The sequence below is a fragment of the Haliotis rubra genome, unplaced genomic scaffold (assembly GCF_003918875.1).
Source record: "Haliotis rubra isolate DU_JTF1 unplaced genomic scaffold, ASM391887v1 Scf215, whole genome shotgun sequence".
In the NCBI taxonomy this organism is placed as follows: Eukaryota; Metazoa; Mollusca; class Gastropoda; order Lepetellida; family Haliotidae; genus Haliotis; species Haliotis rubra.
The window spans coordinates 673335-696488 of NW_025766170.1; the positions used below are offsets into that span (position 1 = coordinate 673335).

General features: G+C 40.6%; 2 protein-coding genes across 2 annotated transcripts; both read right to left on the reverse strand.

The window, feature by feature from the left end:
• Positions 1–785: 785 nt before the first annotated feature.
• LOC124276905 (charged multivesicular body protein 4b-like) lies at positions 786–13876 on the reverse strand. Its single transcript, XM_046712571.1, has 6 exons — positions 13721–13876; positions 8150–8370; positions 7136–7313; positions 5580–5691; positions 4943–5048; positions 786–2324 (listed from the first exon to the last, which is right to left on the reverse strand). The coding sequence occupies exons 2-6, from the start codon at positions 8343–8345 to the stop codon at positions 2248–2250; spliced, it is 669 nt and encodes a 222-aa protein (XP_046568527.1). The 5' UTR covers positions 8346–8370; positions 13721–13876; the 3' UTR covers positions 786–2247.
• Positions 13877–16236: 2360 nt separating this feature from the next.
• Positions 16237–20773, reverse strand: LOC124276880 (charged multivesicular body protein 4b-like). Its single transcript, XM_046712542.1, has 6 exons — positions 20648–20773; positions 19769–19965; positions 18625–18802; positions 17874–17985; positions 17456–17561; positions 16237–16629 (listed from the first exon to the last, which is right to left on the reverse strand). Exons 2-6 carry the CDS (start codon positions 19938–19940, stop codon positions 16553–16555), a joined length of 645 nt encoding a protein of 214 aa, XP_046568498.1. The 5' UTR covers positions 19941–19965; positions 20648–20773; the 3' UTR covers positions 16237–16552.
• Between the last annotated feature and the right edge of the window lie 2381 nt (positions 20774–23154).

Genomic DNA, 23154 nt, shown 5'->3' on the forward strand with positions numbered 1-23154 from the left:
TACGGTAAATAGATATGTCTCTTTGCAAAGAAAAGTACCTGGTTTAGTACTCTGTTGACTTGTAAAGTGACTACTATTTTTTCACTAACAGATGGCTAATGAATATTTCATGTGGCAACAGTTGCGAAATCGTGACAGGTAATTCCATTCACTGAGCATGGATTTTGTAATCACCACTTAAGTTCGGACTTCATGTGTGAGTTTTCATATTTTATTTGACGAATGTTATATATTCCTGTAGATGGGATTGAATCCAAACCGGATCTTCACTGGTCCTTTGTGACTAAGAGTGATTTCGGTCGTGAAAACCAACTCTACATGAACCGTTTGGTCGACATTACCTACTGACCCTGTGAGGAAGCAGAAGGCTCGTACAGCACTCCAAACATATTAGAGTGAGTGAATTTAGTTTTATCACGCTTTTAGCAATATTCCAGCAATATCACGGCGGGGGCAACATGTAGGAAATCGAACGTTTTTGGCGTGACGAGCGAACGCCTTAACCACTAGGCTACCCCACCGCCCACATTTATATTAAAAATAATATTCGTTACCGTGTGTTTACTTTCTTGAAAAGAGGGATGTTTAGTATCACCGTGAATTCTCTACGTCTTTTACTCTGCAGAGTATTCAAGATCACATCAACATCAGTTTTTCTCTGCTGGCCAGTAGAATGCTGTATTCTTAAATCTACTTTGACACAGAAGGCTGGGAAACACTCAACTATTAAACAGCAGCAGATGCATTAATTTCACAGAAATGATCACACATTGTCAAGAAACATGTCCTTCCATTTCTTTTATGAGTCAACACATACCATACATTTTTATGTAGTATTATTGCTATATGTGATAATCTAATATTCCTGTACAAATGCAAATGATTTTCAATGTATGAACAATAAGCAATATGTTGTGAGGATAACACGAACCAAAGACAGATGATTTTGTACATGTAACTGCTGTGAAGCGTTGGACATATGTACACCTCATTGAGAAAAAACCCTCAAATTCGGCCAATCCTGATGTCAATCCAGCTTTTAGCAGACAAACCACATTATCAGGTCAATCCCGCTATATGCAGACATACCACACTATCTGGTCAATTCCGCTATTAGCAGACATACCACTCTATCCGGTCAATCCCGCTATTAGCAGACATACCACAGTATCCGGTTAATCCCGCTATTAGCAGACATACCACAGTATCCAGTCAATCCCGCTATTAGCAGACATACCACACTATCCGGTTAATGCCGTTATTAGCAGACAAACCACACTATCCGGTCAATCCTGCTATTAGAAGACATACCACACTATCTGATCAATCCCGCTATTAGCAGACATATCACACTATCCGGTCAATCCCGCTATTAGCAGACATACCACACTGTCAGGTCAATTCCGCTATTAGCAGACATACCACACTGTCAGGTCAATCCCGCTATTAGCAGACATACCACACTATCCGGTCAATCCCGCTATTAGCAGACATACCACACTGTCAGGTTAATCCCGCTATTAGATGACATGCCACACTATCCGGTCAATTCCGCTATTAGCAGATATACCACACTATCCGGTCAATCCCGCTATTAGCAGACATACCACACTATCTGATCAATCCCACTATTAGCAGACATACCACACTATCTGATCAATCCCGCTATTAGCAGACATACCACACTGTCAGGTCAATCCCGCTATTAGATGACATGCCACACTATCCGGTCAATTCCGCTATTAGCAGACATACCACACTATCCGGTCAATCCCGCTATTAGCAGATATACCACACTATCCGGTCAATCCCGCTATTAGCAGACATACCACACTATCCGGTCAATCCCGCTATTAGCAGACATACCTAACTATCAGGCATCATGTCACGCTGTGTTGTATACCCATTTATTAGATGTCATATATCACACAATAAGGCAACACTGAGACTTAAGACATCTATTGAAACTTACCACATACATTGTACATATAATGGTATATGCATACATATAACAGATCTCATAACTAAATTTAGTAATAAATCGTGATGCATGCAATATTGCCGAGGCCATGTAAAGCTGTATAGTAATACAACATACATTTCTGTATTTAACAGTTACTATGTGCATACGCCATCTACTGTACAAGATTCCACACTGAAAAATACTAGCATTAAATACTAGTAGACGGGAGATAACACCCACTGGATCGAACAGAATGATGTGACGTCACCCCTTGTAGAGCCACGTCACATCCATTCAGCCAACTTCCTCAGTTCTTCTTTTTCTTCCTCTTCCTCTTTCTCTTTCCCGGTCTTCTTGTCGTCTGGAATAAATGAAAGTGGACATGTTAATAGTGATCACGTGAGTATAATTTTACGCCGTATTAGTAATATTCAACAAAAATAACATCGAGGTACTCCAGAAATGGGCTTCACACAGCGTAACCTTGTGGTCCGGAATCCAACCCATGTCTTCGGCGTGACGAGCGAACACTTTAACCACTGGGCTTCCCCACCTACTGTTTATAACACGCTCTATGTCTTTGTGTGCACGCTAGAGTGTGTGTGCGCGCAAGGAGTCATTATGATGCGGTAGATGCCTCCTTTTCCTATATGGAGGCGGTGGGGTAGTCTAGTGGTTAAAGTGTTCGCTCGTCACGCTGTAGACATGGGTTGGAGTCTCAACATGGGTACAGTGTGTGAAGCCTATTTCTGGTGTCCCCCGCTGTGATATTGCTGGAATATTGCTAAAAGCTGCGTAAACCTAAACTCACTCACTCACTTTTCCTATATCCATTCAAATGCATTGTCTTTCTCACAGACTAGCACAGGGTTAGTCTTCTCCATCCTCGATAATCTCCAGGGTATACGTCACGATCACTCTCCACTATACCCTGAATGCATCCACGGCTTAAAGGCCCGATCATTATTTTACCTCCCTTGGCATTCTACTGCATTCTCACAGTAGCCAATCAGCTAAGCCGCCGTTACATCCGAGCTTGCCAGTGTAAACAAAGATAGCAGTCGCAGTCGCGAAGGTTTGTACGCAGTACCACTAAGATTTTTGAGGAAATAATACAGACAAATTGTCAGATCTGAAATTTTCAAAAAATATATACAAGAACTCCTACCTCTTTCAGAGTACCTCTGCATCAATTGTGTTGCCAAGTTTAAACTGTTAGATAATTAAGAAGCGAAAGTGAGTTGTGATTGGTTCGCTCAATTTCCCAGTGTAGACACCTGATGTGATGAAAAGCCAGCCAAGGGAGGTAATATAATTATCGGGATGCATAAAAAAGAGCCGTGGATGCATCCAGGGTATAGTGGAGAGTGATCGTAACGTAAACCCTGGAGATTATCGAGGATGAGTCGTCTCAGGCCCCGCAGTTTGTTAAGAAAAAGTTGCGTCAGTTGGGTTAGAAACCTGTGATCGAGGGTTCGAATCACGGCTTGACTGGACTATGCCTTGTTTGCTTGTTTTAACGCCGCACTCTAAGACTAAGCATCGAACTAAGCCATTGGGATACGATAACATGTGTCAACCAAGTCAGCGAGTCTTGACACCCGACCCCGTTAATAGTTATTTATGACAAGCATGAAAAACAATCTAACCCGAATCTTCACGGGTTCCCGATTATGCTTCTTGTGTCTGTCAGCAGGATACTGTGCTTAGGTTAAGGTACTTCTCGGGTCACTACTTCTGGCTTTTAACCCACATCAAATTGAAACACACACACATTGAACAATAGCAAATTAACTAAAACCATATGTGTACTGGTTGAAAAGGCAGCAAAAGCAATGTTCTTTGCATTAAGCCAAGGTAGAAAACGTAACTTTTCAATGATTGTCACTTGAAATTGTTTGATTGTATGGTCACGCCAATTCTTTTATATGGATGTGAGGTCTAGGGTTTTGAACTTCCTGCTTTGAAAATGTTCATCTACGCTTTCTCAAATATTTAGCATCACTCAGGAAACGTACACCTAACTTTATGGCATATGGCGAGTTTGGCAGATTCCCACGCATGTAAAAGTTATCAAGAGCAGAATGGTATGTTTTCGGGCTACACTTTTATCCGGAAAATCGTCAGAAGTGTGCTTTTTTACTTATAAATTGATATTCAACGATTACATATTTGGTAAATGTGAACATAAATGAATTTTTGACGATCTTGGACTGAGTTTCATCTGGAAATCCCAAATTTTTTTAAAGTATATTTTGGCTTAAAACTGTTATCAAAAGTAAATTAAAAGACATTTATCAGCAAGCATGGATGTCAACAATTGAAACCACTTATAGCATTTTCAAAAATTCATCAATTTTAAACAATACCTGCAAATAACTTGTTAAAATTTCGAACTTCAAATCATTTTCTTGGTATCAAGACAGGTTGATAGTGACAAATCCCAGTAAATGACAGAAAGTGTACTCTGTAACTTACATGACATTGGTGACGAATTTCATTATTTATTTATTTATTTATCGCTTTGTCCTAAAAAAGAATTCGAAAGAGAAAAATATATTCACAAGTGTCGTTATATCAAACTAAATGTGTATAAAATGAATATCCCATGTAACACCAAAACGCTAGGAACTTAAAGAAAACTTTGGGTAAAATAATTATCGCTCTATTTAAGAAATACCGTCAATACCTTAATATGTAAATTGGTCGATGTACATTGCATCATCATACCGTTTGTATATTTATATGTTGTTTGTTGTATAAATGTAAATATTGTTTATGTACCTCTTATGCCGCAGTTCGCAGCCTGGGTGAATTAAGTTCAGTTAAAACCGGATTTGAATCCGACTGCCTGGCTAGTCTACGTGTCCTAACCTAAAGTGAACAATTCATTTCAAGTTCTCGAGAAAACGTCTTTGACGCGGTTGTCCCTTTTGTATAGCATGTCAGTTTAACCTGTTCCATATTAAGAAATCTCACCTTTTACCTTGACCTTCTCAGTGGGCACAGAAGGGAACTGCATGTTGCACAGTTTGTCTGTGAGCTCGTTCTGCTCCATTACCTCAAGCTCCGCCAGAAGATCATCCTGAAAAAAACCCAGAGTAGCTCTGACTGTGTGTGGGTGTGGAGTAAGTGAGAAAAGTGGACGGAAGATGTATTAGTGGGGCTTAGGACCAGCATGGGCTCAGTATGTGATAGACTAATGCTTAGCCTCTGAATATATATAATTTTGATAGTAACAAACAAGCCCATTTAAATTGAAAAGGAGACCCGGGGTGACCAGAGATTCAGAACAGACCCTGAACCTGAGGAAATCTAGACTTGCTTTATATAGGGCTTTAGCACTGCAGAGAGGGCTTGGCAGGAGGGGAAATAATGTGGTTCAGGGACTGTGAGACAGAGTAAGTATTTGAAAGTGGTGCGTGTTGGTATGTGTGTGAGTGTGTGACAGAAGAGTGAGCAGAGCTGCCTGGTCCAGATTCGAACCGTCGCAATAAAACTGGAAAAATGCTGAGTACCGCATTAAACAGAAATAAACTTGCTAAACAATTTGATCAGACAACTTGCTGCTGGAAACAATTATTCGGCAACCCCTGTCCTACACAGCCATACATACGTCATCGAATTCCTCGCCGCCAAGAGGCTGTGCCAGGATGCCCCCGATTTCCTCTGCATCCTCCATCATGTCCGACACCTCATCTCTCAGGTCCGCCACCTTGTCCGCTGTCCTGATCACGGCATAGATAAATTATATGAATCAGGTCATATTGCACTCATCATAGATCAATGAGTGAGGGAGTATGGTTTTACGCCTGTTTTGGCAATATTCCAGCAAAATGTCGGGGTGGGATACCAGAAATAGGTTTCCCACATTGTACCGAACAATACATTGGAATGACAGGACTTTAAAATATTGTGACCCCAAGGAAATAGATACATTACGTGCGGCGATCAAAAAGTATGTAGAATCACCAAGAAAACGATACACATGCAGTTAATTTTATGTTTTATTTTTCTACATATTATCTGTGGAGCTCAAGCATTTTGGTTTTGCTATGTTCCAGTCTCACCATCCACATTTTGTTTGACCTTTTATCTTGGTACCCTCAAAAAACGCAAAATCTACAATAAATGCATTAAAACTTCAGGATGTAAAATATGCAAGTAATATTTTGTGTGTTTGAGACTGATCGAAGTCTCCTAGAATCACACTTAGATATTAAAGTTCATAAAAAAGCAATTTGAAATTACAATCGCTTGTTAAAGTGACTCCCCCCTTCATGTTGACTGAAAGGGCTTGTTTAGGAGACACTACCCATCCACCTTTCAGATGACGTAATCAAAAGGGCATAGCTTATTCTAATGCTTTCACTTATGCATACGTGATGCCAAGGTTTCAAACTAAATACTGAATGGTTACTCAAGTGCCAGCTTGAATATCTGGACACGATGTTTTGAAAGATGAAAATGGGGGTGTCCTTAAAACATAGCCCCGACTAAATATAAATCAGGCAATCCAAATCTTTGACTGTTGATCATGACGGGAAGTCATCCAATACTATACTGAACATATTTTATATGACATTATCTGAGAGCATACCATTATCCAAGAGGTACCAAAAGACAAATCGTTTTTCATTTTCATTTCATTTTGTTAGAAATATTATACCCAAATGTGTTGTGATGACAACTATCTGGTTAACCACATTACCCACACATGTAAAATTTTGGATATGGCTTTGCTAACGATTCCTTCAAAATAAAATGGAACCTTTGCAAACATTGGGAACCGAGAATATAGTTAGGCTACGTACTTTTTGATCGACCCTCGTATCTGATTTTCAGGTGAAACTAAAACCTTATCTGGTCTCCTCACAAATCCTCCCACCACCAGCCTGCACCCTCTTCCCTTCCCACGACCCGTTCCATAAAGCGATCGGTGCCCTACGACTGTCGTAACGCTATGTGAAAGTATGGGAGTGACGACCAGCAGGTTCGCTTTGTGTAAAGGAACCAAGGATATTAAATGATAGTTGCGCTGCATTGTGAAAGAAAATATCTTTTGCATTTGATTTCCCTGGCCTTTTTTGTGTTTCTTTCCAAAACTGACAAAAAATGTTGTGTAGCCCTATTATATTTCAGTTGATACGACTTATCCACTGTTTCACGCACATGTTGCCGAAGGTACGTTGCATCGTCTCTGACGTCAACTTCAGGCACTTCACGACTTCGGCATTCACCGAAGCCGATGTTAATGCCTCCAACTGCACCTCCAGTGACGCCGTCGTTCCGTCCACTTGTTGCAGCTGCTTCTCATATCGCTTACGACGTCGCAGGGCCTGGAGTGCGGCTGTAACGACATATCAACGTGACACCTGTAACTCCACTTTTACTCTGTCTGTAAGAACATGCGACATTTATAATAGATATGTAACACCATCCACGTTACACCTACTAGTCCTTTAACACCTTCCACATGACACCTGTAACACCACTTATATGAGATATGTAACATCAACCACGTGACACGTAATACATCAGTCATGTGACACCTGTAACACCACTTATTAGTAATCTATAACATCATCTATGTGATGTATAACATCATCTATTTCAGATGAGATTTGTGAATGTGTACATGAGACCCAAAGCATGAATGAGATATAACCAAACCGATCCGTGTAACACCATCTGTGTGACACCTGTAACACCATCTGTGTGACACCTGTAAAGTCATCTGTGTGACACCTGTAACACCATCACTGTGACACCTGTAACACCATCTGTGTGACACCTATAACTCCATAATGTTTGATACCTGTAACACCATCTGTGTGACACCTGTAACACCATCTTTGTGACACATATAATACCATCTGTGTGACACCTATAACACCATCTGTGTGACACCTATAACACCATCTGTGAGACACCTGTAACACTATCTGCGTGACACCTGTAACACCATCTGCGTGACACCTGTAACACCATCTGCGTGACACCTGTAACACCTGTGAGCAATCCGTAAATCAGTTTCTTGGTGAAATTTGTTGTAAACTAAAGTAGATCAATTTCACCAGTAACACATTTCCTGCACTCAGATGTTTAGCAGATGACATTGAAGGGATTCAATACTTCCAATATTTCCCCTGCCATAACCGAAATTTGATTCATTATTTGACTTACCTCTCTTATTCTTCACTCTGTTTTCCAATGCAGTTTTCGTTTCAGCATCAACTTTGTTTTCAAGGTAATCGGTTTTTTTAGACAGAAGTTCTTGCAGATTGCGAAGGCGCTCTATCGCTTCCTCGGGGGAAATCCCGTCCTGTCGTTTCCAAAACATCAGCCTTTGTGCCACACCCATTTTACCCTGAGTAGTCATCTTGCCCGGGTGCCTTGCCGTGTGCCTGTATATATGAAGAAACAAAATACTACTGATGTGTGCGTGCCTGTTAGCAAGAACATAATCTCTTAAAGAATCTCTTTTGTAACTCAGACCTGTGAAGAGCCTTGTTAGCACTGGGCTCAGGAACCCATGTATGTCATTAGAGGCGACTAACGGGATCGGGCGGACGGGTTCGCCGACTTGGTTGATACATGTCCTCGTATCCCAGTTGCGTAGATCGATGTTTATGCTCTTGATCACTGGATTGTCTGGTCCAACTCGATTAGTTACAGACCGCCGCCATGTAGCTGGAATATTGCTGATATGAGTGCGGCAAACAAACACAAGCAACATATATTATACGTCCGCTTCCTAAAGTTTATCGTGATTTATCGGCTTGTTGATTGGTGTTTTATACAACAGACTGAAAACAGACAGACGAGGGCTACAAATTCGATCCCCTTGCGAAATAAACGCTCATTTATCGTTTGGGTTTACACCACTGCAAATATACTCAGCAGTAAAAAAATAACGAATTCAAAATTAGACAGGCACTGTAATCAAATCATTACAGAAATGTACATAATAAGCGGATCAAAAACACTCTTTGTGTACCATATCTTGACACATCAATGAATAACTCAGCACAATTTCAAGACATTGAAGGTTTGCAGTCAATTCAGACTCTTGACTTCAGTATCTCGTGTGACCACCACGAGCGGCAATAACTTCAGCACAGCGTCTGTGCATGGGGTGCACCAATCGATTGATGAAGGCCACTGGCACCTGGAACCACACTCTGAGAAAGGCCTGGCGCAATAAATCGGCTTTGCTGGGCCTTGGCATGACATTGTTCAGTCTCCTCTGAATTTCATCCCAAAGATGTTCAATTGGGTTTAAATCAGGACTAAGGCCTGGCCACTGGATAATGTTGACACCGTTCTGCTGTAGGAAGTCCCGTGTAGCTCTGGCAGTATGGGCCAGGGCGTTTTCATGCTGGAAAATGTTGTTCCGGTGACGTGTGAAATGCGGTATGACGTGGGGTCTGAGAGCTTGATCGATGTAGCGCACCGATGTGATGCCGCCTCCTCTCCCTGGACCAAGGTTCTGGAACACCACAGGACCCACTCTCTGGTTCAGGCCTATTCCACCCCATATGATGCTTGCACCTCCCCATGAGTCTCCTTCCATAACACATTGGTCTGAATAACGCTGGCCACGTCGTCGCCATATTCTTGTTCTGCAAACTGAAGTTGATACGTAGTACCGACTCTCATCTGTGAACAGACCAGTTCTCCAATGCCTTGATCGCCAGTTTTGGTGTTGTATGGCAAACTGTCGACGTTCATGACGATGACGAGGGGTGAGGATAGGTCCACGGTAAGGTCAGGGCAATGGAGGTTCCCGCTGTTAAGACGTCGGCGGGTACTGATTGGTCTTCCGTGTGTTCCCACTGTCTGACGTGCTGTTTCGGATGCCTGCATGAAGTGATTCTGTACATGCTGTCGCTCAACATGGCGGTCTTGTCGTCTTGTCACCTTTGGTTTGCCAGTACGGGGGCAATCATTAGTGGTGTTGGTGGCCCGCAAACGTTGCTACAGCCTGTAGATGGTCCCAACATTGACCTGGAGGTGATTGGCAACGGCTTGTGCAGTGTGGCTAGCTTCAAATCTTCCTAGCGCCTGTTTCCTCTAAGGTGTCGTGAGTCGCAGCATCCTGCTGACGTAATGTGAATGTTTCAAGCAGGTTTGGGGTTGCATTTTATAGGGCTGGTCCTTGTGAACAGCACGTGCAGCATGAGTTGCATTAAAAACATGGAGAACACCGTACCATCTCCGAGATCAGGTTGCGTTTTTGAGACCATTTCCTGGGTTCAATTCTGAGTTTGGGAAGGAATTTCTTTGCTCAGGTTAAGTTGGAGATGTTGTCAAAAATATACAATCAATACGTTAAATGGGTTTACAGTTATCCGTTTCTGCGAAGGAAAATTCATCATACACATTATAATAGCGACTCGTGAAGATCCGGTTAGAATTGATCTGTAAATAGTATCCCATGCTTGTCGTTAGAAGTGACTAATGGAATCGGGTGGTCAAGTTCGCTGACTGGGTTGATACATGTCATCTTATCGAAGTTGCGTAGATCAATGCTCATGCTGTTGATGACTGATGACAGTAGGGCTGTACACTCAATTCCAGCCCCAACTGATAGAAATATCATCGGTGCAGATGTAGAATGTATATTGATGTGTTTGGACATGCAGAGAGTACTAAAAATAACGCTCGAAGTCACCTGACCGTCGATCCTAATGGAACTACGTAACAAGATGAGTTGAATTGAGTTTTACGTCGCATTGCCATTATTTCAGCCATATAGTGACGAGGCTAAGTCTGAATACATAAACATTTTAGGTACAAAGGTTAAATGAGTTGGGTTGGTGTTTTTAAAAAACAACAACATATTTACAGACAGACAGAGTTTATTTCCAATAAAAGGACGTACATTCAAAAGGAAATTCCAGTGTAGTCAGGGGCACAATGATCAATCAAGTGTGTTTGTAATAATCCTTTTAACATAAAATTAATTATATTCTTTTCAAGTCCCTCCTGAATGTTGAAACTTATCTCAGTTAAGGTATTGCCCCATATTTCAGAAATTGTTTAACAAAATTTAGATGCGATAAATTTAAACTTATTTCTGATACCGGTAGATATAACAATGTCCCTTATTATTCTCGATTTTGTCCTTTTTGCTACCAAAATAATCTTAATTTATAAATTGAAGATGAAATACATGTTTTACTTTATTGTAAAGCCTACTTAGATATAAGGAATAAGTTTCTGGGTAAAGATTTGAAACATCCTGTTTCACAACACAGTTATATAACATAATGACTTCAACAAACATAAATGTTATAAATAATTTGTGCCTATTTTCATATAATGTTGGCAAAATAAGAGATTCTGATGTTTTTATGTAAAACCAGGGATAATCTACAACATTATATAGTCTCCCGGGCAAAACACATGTAACTTCTTATCATATTTATGAATGTATTTTGGGCCAGTGACCTATTACTGAATAAAATGTCTGTTTGTCTGTCTGTCTTTAACACGAAATAGATACAAGGCAACAGATTTTACAGTGTCTACATAAGTATTCTTGAAAAGATTTGCTAAAGAATATACAGTATAAGGCTTTTTAACACATTTTGTAATAAACTTCTCTCTTAGTTGTGAATAGGATTCACAAATGAACAGTGCATGGAATTCATCTTCAATATAGGTAAGACCTCTAGATTTACCTGATGTACAAAATCTTTGATTAAAATCAGTGTTGTTATAACGCCCAATTCTACAGTTGTGTTAAAATAACTACACCTAAACTGTGCTAAAACAGCTCTTAAATGTGTGGAAAGGTTAAACGATAAATAACATTCAACATTTAACGCTGATTTAAAATACTGATAATAGTTGCATTTCGAGGAATTACTCAGGGAAGAGTACAAGGAATGTTTTAAATTATCTGATAATCTTTGCTTAAATAAGCTTAAAGACATCTTTACATCACCAACAGCTTTGCTCACCCAAACATTTCCACAACTACAATTAGGAAGAAGACTTTTAACTTCTGATGCCCATGTTGTTCTACAATTATCATCTAATGACGTAATCATAAGGTAGCTTTGAAAAGGTAATCTATCATGAGGAAGTTGTAACAATCTACACCGATATTTGATTACACGGGTCATATAATTAAACATTCAAGGGCAATCTGCTACATTCACACAGGGCCATGTAATTACAAGATGACCTATTTATTTTAAGATACTTTTTACAAAAATCAAGCTGTACCAATTCAATACTTTTACAATATGAAGTTCCCCATATTTCTGAGCCATAGCATAATGTTGGTATGATCAGTGCATCAAAAGTTTTGAATAAATCTGTACAGTAAATGTTTCCGAATTTCTTTTGAAAGTGTTTAACTGATAAAATTGCCTTTCTAGTCTGAGATACTAAACACAATTGTGACCTGGACCAAACAAGCTTTGGTGTAAATATAATGCAAAGATATTTGTAGAAAGAAACTGTTTCTATTTGTTCCCCATTAAAATACCACTTTCCATAAGATCAAAGAGGCCCTCCATTTCTGAAAACAACCACTTTTGTTTTCTTAAGGTTTACTTTCATTCCTGTTTCCTTGCCAAATAATTCAAGGGTATTCATCTTAAATATATTTATCCATTACATAACTATTTACAAACAGAAAAGTCATAGCACCAGATATATAAACAAACAATCCGTCATTCACATTACATAGTTACAATTCATGGTACAGGGTGCCGTTGTACAAAGCTATCTTAGCGCTAAAGTGACCGTAACTCCCATGCCTTAAGGTAGTCTTAGCGCTAAGGTTGTTTTGTGAATCCCTTGCAATATGAAAAGTCCACACAGTCAAGCAGAAAATGCTTGATAGTGAACCCTTCACACAGAGATACACATAGGAGGTCATTCTCCATCCTTTTGCAACAGAAAGTCATGAGTAAACCGACAATATATCGGCGTAAAATTACGTCATCACGTTTTGACTGACAAGCCAGGTACAACCGATTACTACGTAACAACAGTAAATGACGATGTTTCTCGTTTGCAAAACGCATGTTTTATTAGAGACCATTTTTAACAGCTAAAGCACGAAGCTATCTTTGTTCATTATGTGTCATGATTCTGCTTTAAGTGGCAATAACACCAAGTGACCACACATAGCGTTACATAAACATACAGAGTAGACACAGTATAATGGTAATTTTTCGGAAATATTTTATTTAGGAATAAATTAAACTATTCTATGCCTTTACTCGTTATTCATGATAATACCTGTTGGGTAGCCCAGAGGCTAAAGTGTTTTCACTTCAAGCGTAACACGCAGGTTGATTCATCATAAAAGGAACTATGTGAAGCCCATTTGTGGAAACTCCCGTCGTCATATTGCTGGAACTGTGTTAAGAGCGGCGTAAAACAATACTGGCTCACTCATGCTCATACCACAGTTAAACCTCATTATTCATTACCATAACAGTTTGAACATGGTTTTCATGATCATATGAAAGTTACACATCATTATTCGTTATTGTATTACAGTTAAACCTTGTAATTCCGGGCACTTCTAACAACAAATATACAAATGAAATCCTTGGTTCGTTGATCAGGGTGAACGAATGGGTTTTCAGTGAGTATGCAACTATATTTCAACATTTTCCGAATATCCACCACACTGTTTTCTCAGCCTTCCGCTACTATTCGTAGACATTATCGATAAAATACACTGATTCACTATATATAAAAATAGGGGGTGTGATGGTAGCTTACCTTGCTTGTGAGAAACCTGTAGTTGAATCTGAGCAATACCTCAACACCGACGGTTATATATAAACATCTACAGCAAGTTCACTGAGTCAAAATGCATTTATAAACCTTCGTTCACCACCACAGAACATAGAGGATAAGTATATAAACACACCAAGATTCACGCTCACGCGGTGGTGAATGACGTTTCTATTAATAGAACTGGGATTTTCCCTTGTTTACATATTTCGTATCGTCGAGCGCTGAACATTTAGAGCAAGCTTATTGTGGTGGTGACGTAACAAGTCAAGTGCTTTGGAGGGTTGCGGGATCACTAACAATTATAAATATCAGGTCGATAGTGAAAGATACGAATGATTACTCAATGTAAAATTTGACCTGGAACTTCTCGATTGTACGAAGCAGCTGCGTGGTTATTGGGTTTATCTTGCGCCGTATTTTTCACACATTGTATGGCTTATTTTGGGTCTCAGTTTTGGCGTCATTGTCAGTCTAGACACAAGGCGAAGAAGTCACCGAATTTTCCCTCAAAAAACAGCTAACAATGTTGTAGTTGTGACGACATTAATGGTGAGAGTTGTTGTATTCTGGACAACATATTTTCATTACTAGGAGGTGGTCCAATGAAGGAAAGGGACGTCTTTACGTTATTATTCATGTATATCTATCTCAAAGCTCAGCAACATTCTGTTTGTGTAAATATTCTCTCTGTGTCATAAACACTTCATATTCACTCTGAGGTTTATTTGTTTGTTCAGTGAGGTGAGGTGAAATTGGGGTGCTTGAGAATATTTCGCTCATATGACGACGTGCATGCGTGTGTATGTGTATGTGCGGCTGCTTGTACTAGTCCAGACTTAAGCTGGTTTTATAGTGATAGCCCACTGAGATACCATGCCGCAGTGAAGCATGAATACCCCACTCAGACACATTATACTGACTCCGAGCCGACCAGTCCCTTTTGTACCCAGTGATGCCGAGCCCCAGGCAGGAACCAACAAGTACCATATTTTAACGTCTTTTGGTATGAGGCGGTCGGGGATCGAACCCGCGATTTTCCGCTCTCCGGGAGGACGCTCTAAACACTACACCACGGGGGCGGTCGTTTGTTCAGTAAAGCGGTTTAGCAGGTACAGCATTATTCCAACTATATGGCGCCGGTCTGTAAATTATTGAGTCTGGACCAGACAATACTGTGATCAACAGCATGGATATCGATCTACGCCATTGGGATACGGTGACATGTGTCAACCAGGTCAGCGAGCCTGACCACCCGATCCCGTTAGTCGCCTCTTACGACAAGCATGGGATATCATTCTAACACGGAACTGTCGTTCATAAAGCAGTGGCATATCAGTGGCTGATTTATGGTGGCTGATTAGGGCCATCGCTTTCTCGCCTTAAAATTCGGAGGCGAGAAAGCGATATCACGAGACGCCCTAATCAGCCACCATAGTCAAGCAGTGGCAGATTACCCTAGTTCCATAATGAGAATGTCTCATATTTACACCTGCAGGCGTTAACTGACTGACTGACTGACTGAGTTTAGTTTTACGCCGCTTTTAGCAATATTCCAGCAATGACACGGCGGGGGGACACCAGAAATGGGCTTAACACATTGTGCCCATGTGGAAAATCGAACCCGGGTCTTCGGCGTGACGAGCCAACGCTTTAACCACTAGGCTACCCCACCGCCCCCGCAGGCGTTAACAACCTTTAGACCTTTGACGGTCTAAAATCGGAAAACGGCGTCCGACTGTACATTGTATCACCGCTTGTACTTGTGTGACGAAGCGAACTTGAAGCTTACAGGATGTGGAATTAATAACGTAACACGTATGATATTGTAAAACCAGCTGTAAGATGTAGTAAGCAAGAGGCAAAGTGAACGCTTTATATCAATACCACATTGATGAAGATGATGAATGTCTTTATTTCCTCCAGATAGTTCAGAAGACCCTCAAAACATTATGGTTATGTAATTACAATGTATAGAATTAAGTACATGAATACCTCGCGCACGCACGCACGCACGCACGTACGCACGCGCACACACACACACATATAATATGGGAACATTTCCCCCAATATATACAGGTTATTAAGGCTATGACCACAAGTGATTGAGGATGTCCTTTAGTTTAAATTAATATAATACATTATATTCTTTATTCTATAAGGCTGGACCACAAGTGATTGAGCATTTCATGCTCTCTCTCTCTCTCTCTCTCTCTCTCTCTCTCTCTCTCTCTCTCTCTCTCTCTCTCTCTCTCTCTCTCTCTCTCTCTCTCTCTCTCTCTCTCTCTCTCTCTCTCTCTCTCTCTCTCTCTCTCTCTCTTTGACAATTCTATAATAGTAGCTGGTATTGGCTTCAACAAAGAATGCTAGCATGTCATGCTCTTCCATCATCTCTGTCTTGACATACATTTCAACATCAATTACAAGATTATCGATGGGAGTTGAAAGAATACCCTCCCTCCCTCCCTCCCACCCTCCCTCCCTCCCTCCCTCCTCTCTCTCTCTCTCTCTCTCTCTCTGTCTCTTTTGGGGTACATTCTTTTGATGTTGTGCTACCGGATCCAATCCTTTTTACATGCTGCAATTCATCTCTCGATCCTATAGGTAGAGTATGGGAAATGGAGAATAAAACCGACTGGATTGTAAAAAGTGGATTTGGGCCACACGTCACATCTATTTTTGTATTTAAGTTACTTTCTGTACATATCATCTATAGATTCCAACTTGACAAATACAAGTATTAAATACTAGCAGAAGGGACATTAAAACCTACTGGATCGTAGAGGATGGTGTGACGTCACTCCTTGTGGAGTGACGTCACATCCATTCAGCAAACTTCCTCATTTCTCTTTCTTCCTCCTCTTCCTCTTTCGCTTTCCCGGACTTCTTGTCGCCTGGAAACAATGAGGGTGGGCATGTTAATAGTGACTGTTGATAGTGAGCGCTTTAAACATTAGGCTACCCCGCCGACTGGTATTAACACACTTTGTCTCCGCATGTGCTTGTGCGTGTGTGCGCACGTAAGGAGTCGTTATAAGCAGTAGATACCTCCTTTTCTTGAATCCATTCACAGACATGGGACACAGGCTCAGTCTTCTCAGGCCCTGCAATTATTTGTGCAGAGTTGCGTCCCTTTGGACGCCAGAAACCTGTGATCACAAGTTCGAATTCCCGATTCGTTTGGATTATGTCTTGTTTGTTTTAACGCCATTTTCCAGCCATAAGACAGCGGGTTGTATATACTCGACAGAATACCCAGTGACCTTCGAAATACGCTATTGGGATACGCTCGCATGTGTCAACCAAGTCAGCGGGTCTGACAACCCATTAATAGCCTCCGCCCTGATCTTCACAGGTTACGTAAGTCCCAAAACTTTGATCTACCGCATTTTAGTGGCTAAATCTAAGCACAATCTTCTATGGCTGAAAGGGTGGTGTAAATCCATGCAGGTAGCAAAATTACTGTAAGTCCCCATGGACCCTAGTATGGTGATCTACCTTCAGTTAACGGCGATATATAGCCTGTTTCTATACTATGAGTTGTTTTAATTCTAACTGTGATATTCTAGTTGCGTACTCCCCTTTGACGACAGGCTTCATAATGTACACATATTCTTTATTGACGTCAAATCTGTTCTCGTATCGATGTGGCTGAAACATTGCCGATGTGACGTCAAATATTAACTCACTCACTCACTCACTCGTATAAGGAGATCTCACCTTTTGTCTTGAGCTCCTCGGTTGGCACTGAGGGCAACTGGATGTCGCTCAGTTTTTGTATGAGATCATCCTGGTCCATTTCCTCTAGCTCCGCCAGAAGATCATCCTTAAAAAAATGCAAACATGAGTAGCTCTGATTGTGTGTGGGTGTGGAGTAAGTGAAAAAAGTGGACGGAAGATGTATTAGTGGTACGTAGAACCAGTACGGGTTGTGTAGGTTGAGAGTGGTGCGAATGGGTTTGTGTGTTAGTGGGTAACATGACAGAAGAGTTGGTAGGATTGCCTGGTCAAGATTCGAACCGTCGCAAAAAAACCTGGAAAAATGCGAGTACCGCATTAAACAGAAATCAAAGTTGTCAATAATAATTTTGATCAGACAACTCGCTGCTACAAACATGGCCTACGCAGCTATACATACGTCATCAAATTCCTCGCCGCCAAGAGGCTGTGCCAGGATGTTGCCCATCTCTTCTACATCCTCCATCCTGTCAGACACCTCGTCCCTCAGGTCCGCCACCTTGTCCGCTGTCCTGGCCACGTTATAAATAAATGATATCAATCAGGTCATATTGCAATGAGTGAGTGAGGGAGTATGGTTTTACGCCTGTTTCTGCAATATTCCAGCAAAATGTTGGCGTGGGATAGCAGAAATAGGTTCCACACATTGTACCGAACAATATATTCGGACAGAGGTTAAAATATTGGGACCGTAATTTAAGCAAACAGATATATTATCTGGTTTTCAGATGCAACTTAAACCTTATCTGGTCTCCTTACAAATCCTACCACCACCAGCCTGCACCCTCTTCCCTTTCCAGGACGGTGGGGTCGCCTAGTGGTTAAAGCGTTTGCTCGTCACGCCGAAGACCCGGGTTCGATTCCCCACATGGGTACAATGTGCGAAGCCCGTTTATGGTGTCCTCCGTCGTGATATTGCTGGAATATTGCTAAAAGCGGTGTATAACTAACCTCAGTCAGCCCTTCCCTTTCCACGAGCCATTCCATAAAGCGATCGGGACAAGCTATCAAATGGCCGTTGCGCTGTATTGTGGAAATAACTATCTTTTGAATCTGACTTCCCTAGCGTATTTTTGAGTTTGTTTCTTTGCAAAACAGAAAAATATGTTTTCTATCTCCAGCGGATACGACTAGCCCAGTGTTTTACGCACATGTTGCCGAAGGTACGTTGTATCGCCTCTGACGTCAACCTCAGGAAATTGGCGACGTCGACATTCACCGTAGCCGATGTTAACGCCTCCAACTGCACCTCCAGTGACGCCGTCGTTTCGTCCACTTGTTGCAGCTGCTTCTCATATCGCTTACGCCGTCGCAGGGCCTGGAGTGCAGCTGTAATGACACGTCCGCGTGACACCACTTATTCTAGATCTATAACATCATCCACGTGACCCCTACTAGACCCGTAACATCGTCCACGTGACATCTGTAACACCATCTGTGTGACATCTGTAACACCATCTGTGTGACATCTGTAACACCATCTGTGTGACACCTGTAACACCATTATGTGAGACACCCCTAACATAATCTGTGAGACACCTGTAACACCATATGTGTGTCAACTGTAACGACTACTGTGTGACACCTGTAACACCATCAGTGTGACACCCGTAACACAATCTGTGTGACACCTGGTAACACCATAATGAGTTACACCCCTAACACAATCTGTGAGACACCTGTAAGACCATCTGTGTGACACCTGTAACACCATAATGTGTGACACCCCTAACACAATCTGTGAGACACCTGTAACACCATCTGTGATACACTTGTAACACCATCTGTGTGACATCTGTAACACCATAATGTGTGACACCTGTAACACCATCTGTGTGACACCTGTAACACCATCTGTGTGACACCTGTAACACCATCTGTGATACACTTGTAACACCATCCGTGTAACACCTGTAACACCATAATGTGTGACACCTGTAACACCATAATGTGTGACACCTGTAACACCATCTGTGTGACACCTGTAACACCATCTGTGTGACACCTGTAACACCATAATGTGTGACATCTGTATCACCATAATGTGTGACACCTGTAACACCATCTGTGAGCGACCCGTAAATCAGTTTACGTGATATTTCTTTTGGTGAAATTTGTTGTAAACTAAAGTAGATCTATTTCATCAGTAACACATATCCTGCGCTCAGGTGTTTTGCCTTGTTCTTAGCTTAAAAACGTAATACTACTATTTTGTACTATTAAGTACGACATGCTCCCCTTCATTATGTACAATTGACAACATTTTCCTTGCCCAAAAAATCATTTTCTACTTACCTCTCTTATTTTTCCCTCTGCTTTCCAATGCAGTTTTCGTTTCAATATCAATTTTCTTTTCAAAGTAATCAGTTTTGTTAGACAGAACTTCTTGCAGATTTCGGAGGCGCTCTATCGCCTCCTCGATCGAAATCTCGTCCTTTCGCTTCCAAAACATCAAACTCTGCGCCATCTTGCCCGAGTGACGTGCCGTGTGCCTGCATATGATGTAAAAATAATTACTGCGGGCGTGCGTTATCTGAAATAAAACTCAGTCCTGAAGGAGTTGTAGCATGAAACGAATCTCTTAAATAACCTCTTAGCAAGAACATATAGATCCGGGTTAGATATGGTCTTCAGGGACAGAGATATGATGATAAAACGTGGGCGAAAATATCGAGTTCATATTTTACATACGATGCACTCGGGCAAAGTATCACTTCGTCATGCTGGCGTGACGTTATGACGTCACGTTTCTTCTGTGACGTTGTGATCTACATGCCGCGACGGCGGCTAGCCAGCCTATGTTTGAAAGTATATTTGGGGATATTTTCCTCAATTTGACGACTATAGTAACACACAGAATATCATATTCGTGCCCATATCATGCTATGTTTACGACACTCGTGCCTAAATATCGGTTTATCCCTCGCTCTTGAACACTCTTGACGTAAACATACTTATGACATGGGCACTCATATAATATGCTCTATATCTCTTTATATAACGATGGGGTTTACATTATATATGCATCTACATTTCTACAGAAATAACATTTTCCGGAAAGGATTTTTAAGGCTTCCTCTGCTATTCGAAGGCATTTACTATTTAGGTCGATACACTTCATTGACACACTACATTCTTAGAAATGGGGAATGTGATGTTATCTATGCAGCTTACCCTGCTTAGGAGAAACCTCCAGTGAATATGAGCAATACCTCAACACTGACAGTTGAATATAAACATCTACGGTAAGTCCACTGAGTCAAAATGCTTGTATGAACCTTTGTTCACCAACATAGACCACAGGGGGTGTGTATCAGCAACCCAAGATTCACACTCACGTGACGTGAATGACGTTACTATTTATAGAACTGGGCTATCCTCAAACTGTCATGACGGTGACATGACAATACGCACGCTTTTGAGGCTTGCTCGGTTAGTTGAACTATTCAGTATAGTGACTAGCAATTCGATATTGAGAGATAAGATAAATCAGTTTAGTCAGACCTAAAACTGGTCACTTTTACTGAATAGCTGCTTTGCAAATTGTCGTTTGTTTAAAACACTGTGCATTGTATGGCCTTTATAATGTGTCTCCGCAGTTAAGTGTTGGCGTCGCTCACTGTTAGAAAACACACAAGGCAAGATTTACACCTGTGGGGTTTTTTTCAGACAAAAACAATCAATTAATTATAACATCTTGTGGCTTTCTGAAAACACTAATGGTAAGAGAACAGATGTGTGTATACTGACTGTTTTACGTCATTACAAGGCAGTACCTGTGAATTTTTGTTCAAACAAAAGGGTGGACTTTACACAGGTTTAAAGAACAGGAACATATTCTGTTTATCTATATATTATTTCTGTAATACACACTTACACACAGCACGTTTAAGAGGGTTGGAGGGTCATGAGCCTGGGCCGTTTGGAACGTTTTATTGAGGTCGTTGAACACCGCTGAACTGAACAGTGGTATATGTACATCATTATTATGTCAAATGTATACATGTTAAGTACATTTATGATATACAAAACGGTTATATATACAAATCAGTTGGTTGCAAGAATAAAATATGTGTATAGATGCATTTAACCAGTTAAATTAACAATGTAACAATCAAACGGTATTTTTTTCTTAAATTTAGACGTTATTGTATTGCAAAATTTGGCTACTTTCCTAATTGCTCCTATTTTATTGAAGTGAAACAGTGACATATTAGTCAAGCCGTTAAAGATGATCCTAGTTACATTATATATTATAGAGACTGTTTCCGTCTTACACTTGTAGGGGGTAACAACATTTAGACCTTGGATGAAAATCGGCGCCCAGCAGTTGATTGTAGCATCCCTTTTGTTGTTTATGTTTTAAACATATTGTATTCATGAGGAAAGGATTGGGTACAAATTATACAACATAGAACACCCTCTTCGTAGTGTTTACATAGTACTTAAATTGATTACACAAGATGGGCAGGCAAAAACAGAAAGATGGGAAATAGTGGAACAATTGCAATAATTTAATCTTTTTGATTGACAAATATATGTTTGAACAATTTTAAATATATTTTGATTTATGCGAACAGTGGGATCTTCATTGCCATGTAATAGTAACTCATAGTTTATAATCTTATTGGTAACACTGCGTAAATTTGTCATCATGGCAGTTCTCTATACAGTATATAACTGACACTCAAATATGTAGTGTTAAGAATTTTCACAAACATTTCCACAAGAACAACTTGGGTTATCTTTTATACCAACACGGAATAGATCATAATTCAGTTGACTACACATGTAACATAGGTTTGTAAGGACGATATCAGTGATTCTCGGTCCAAAATCAAAGAATTGAGGAGCAGTTGTATGTTTTTTAACAATATTAAAGTTAAGAGAATTCTTAACGAATATTTTAATCGTGAGAAAGGGAGTGAAACATCATCAGAGTTACGAAGACTATATAGTTACTTTTAGATGCTACGAACACCCTTGTACTTATGTGAGGAATCGAACTCGAGGCTTACAGGATAAGGGTAGCATTTATAACGTAATCAGCTGTAAGGTGTAGTCAGCAGATCTTTTACACTAGAACGAGGATTCGACAAGGATGTATTTTATAGTAAATTTTATTTCTTCTGTATATTGAAGCACTTGTTGAGGACACTGTAAACAGTGGTTACAGTTGGGCTGCTGCTGGCGAAGCTGTGAATGCGCTGTCTATTCTTTTATATCCCGACAATGTTGCTATATTTTGTGCCAATGTTATCAACTCACAGAAAAGGTTGATGTGTTCGAATAATCCTGCAGAAAATGGGGATTATTACAAGGAATACAAGGGCGTAGTCTTCAAAATCGGTTGCAAACTGAGCTAAGCTGCAATTATCAAGTGTTGGATTTTCAGTTGAAAATGTGATAATAATAATAGTCCATTTGTCATGCACATTTCTCCTCGCATAATGCATGCTCGACACACCCAAGCAATCTGTGTATTATTATAACCACGGATAGCCCAGGCTGCCTGTGAAGGTGCTAGAAGGTTAATAGTCTTATGACTTCTTCCACCGGGTACCCATTTTCTGCTGGGTGAATAGAGGCAATTTTGAACAAACAAACTTCCCTAAGGTGAGACCATTTATATCACATGTGCTTTGTTGTGGGGCAGGACTGAAGTCCTCTCAAGTTACAGA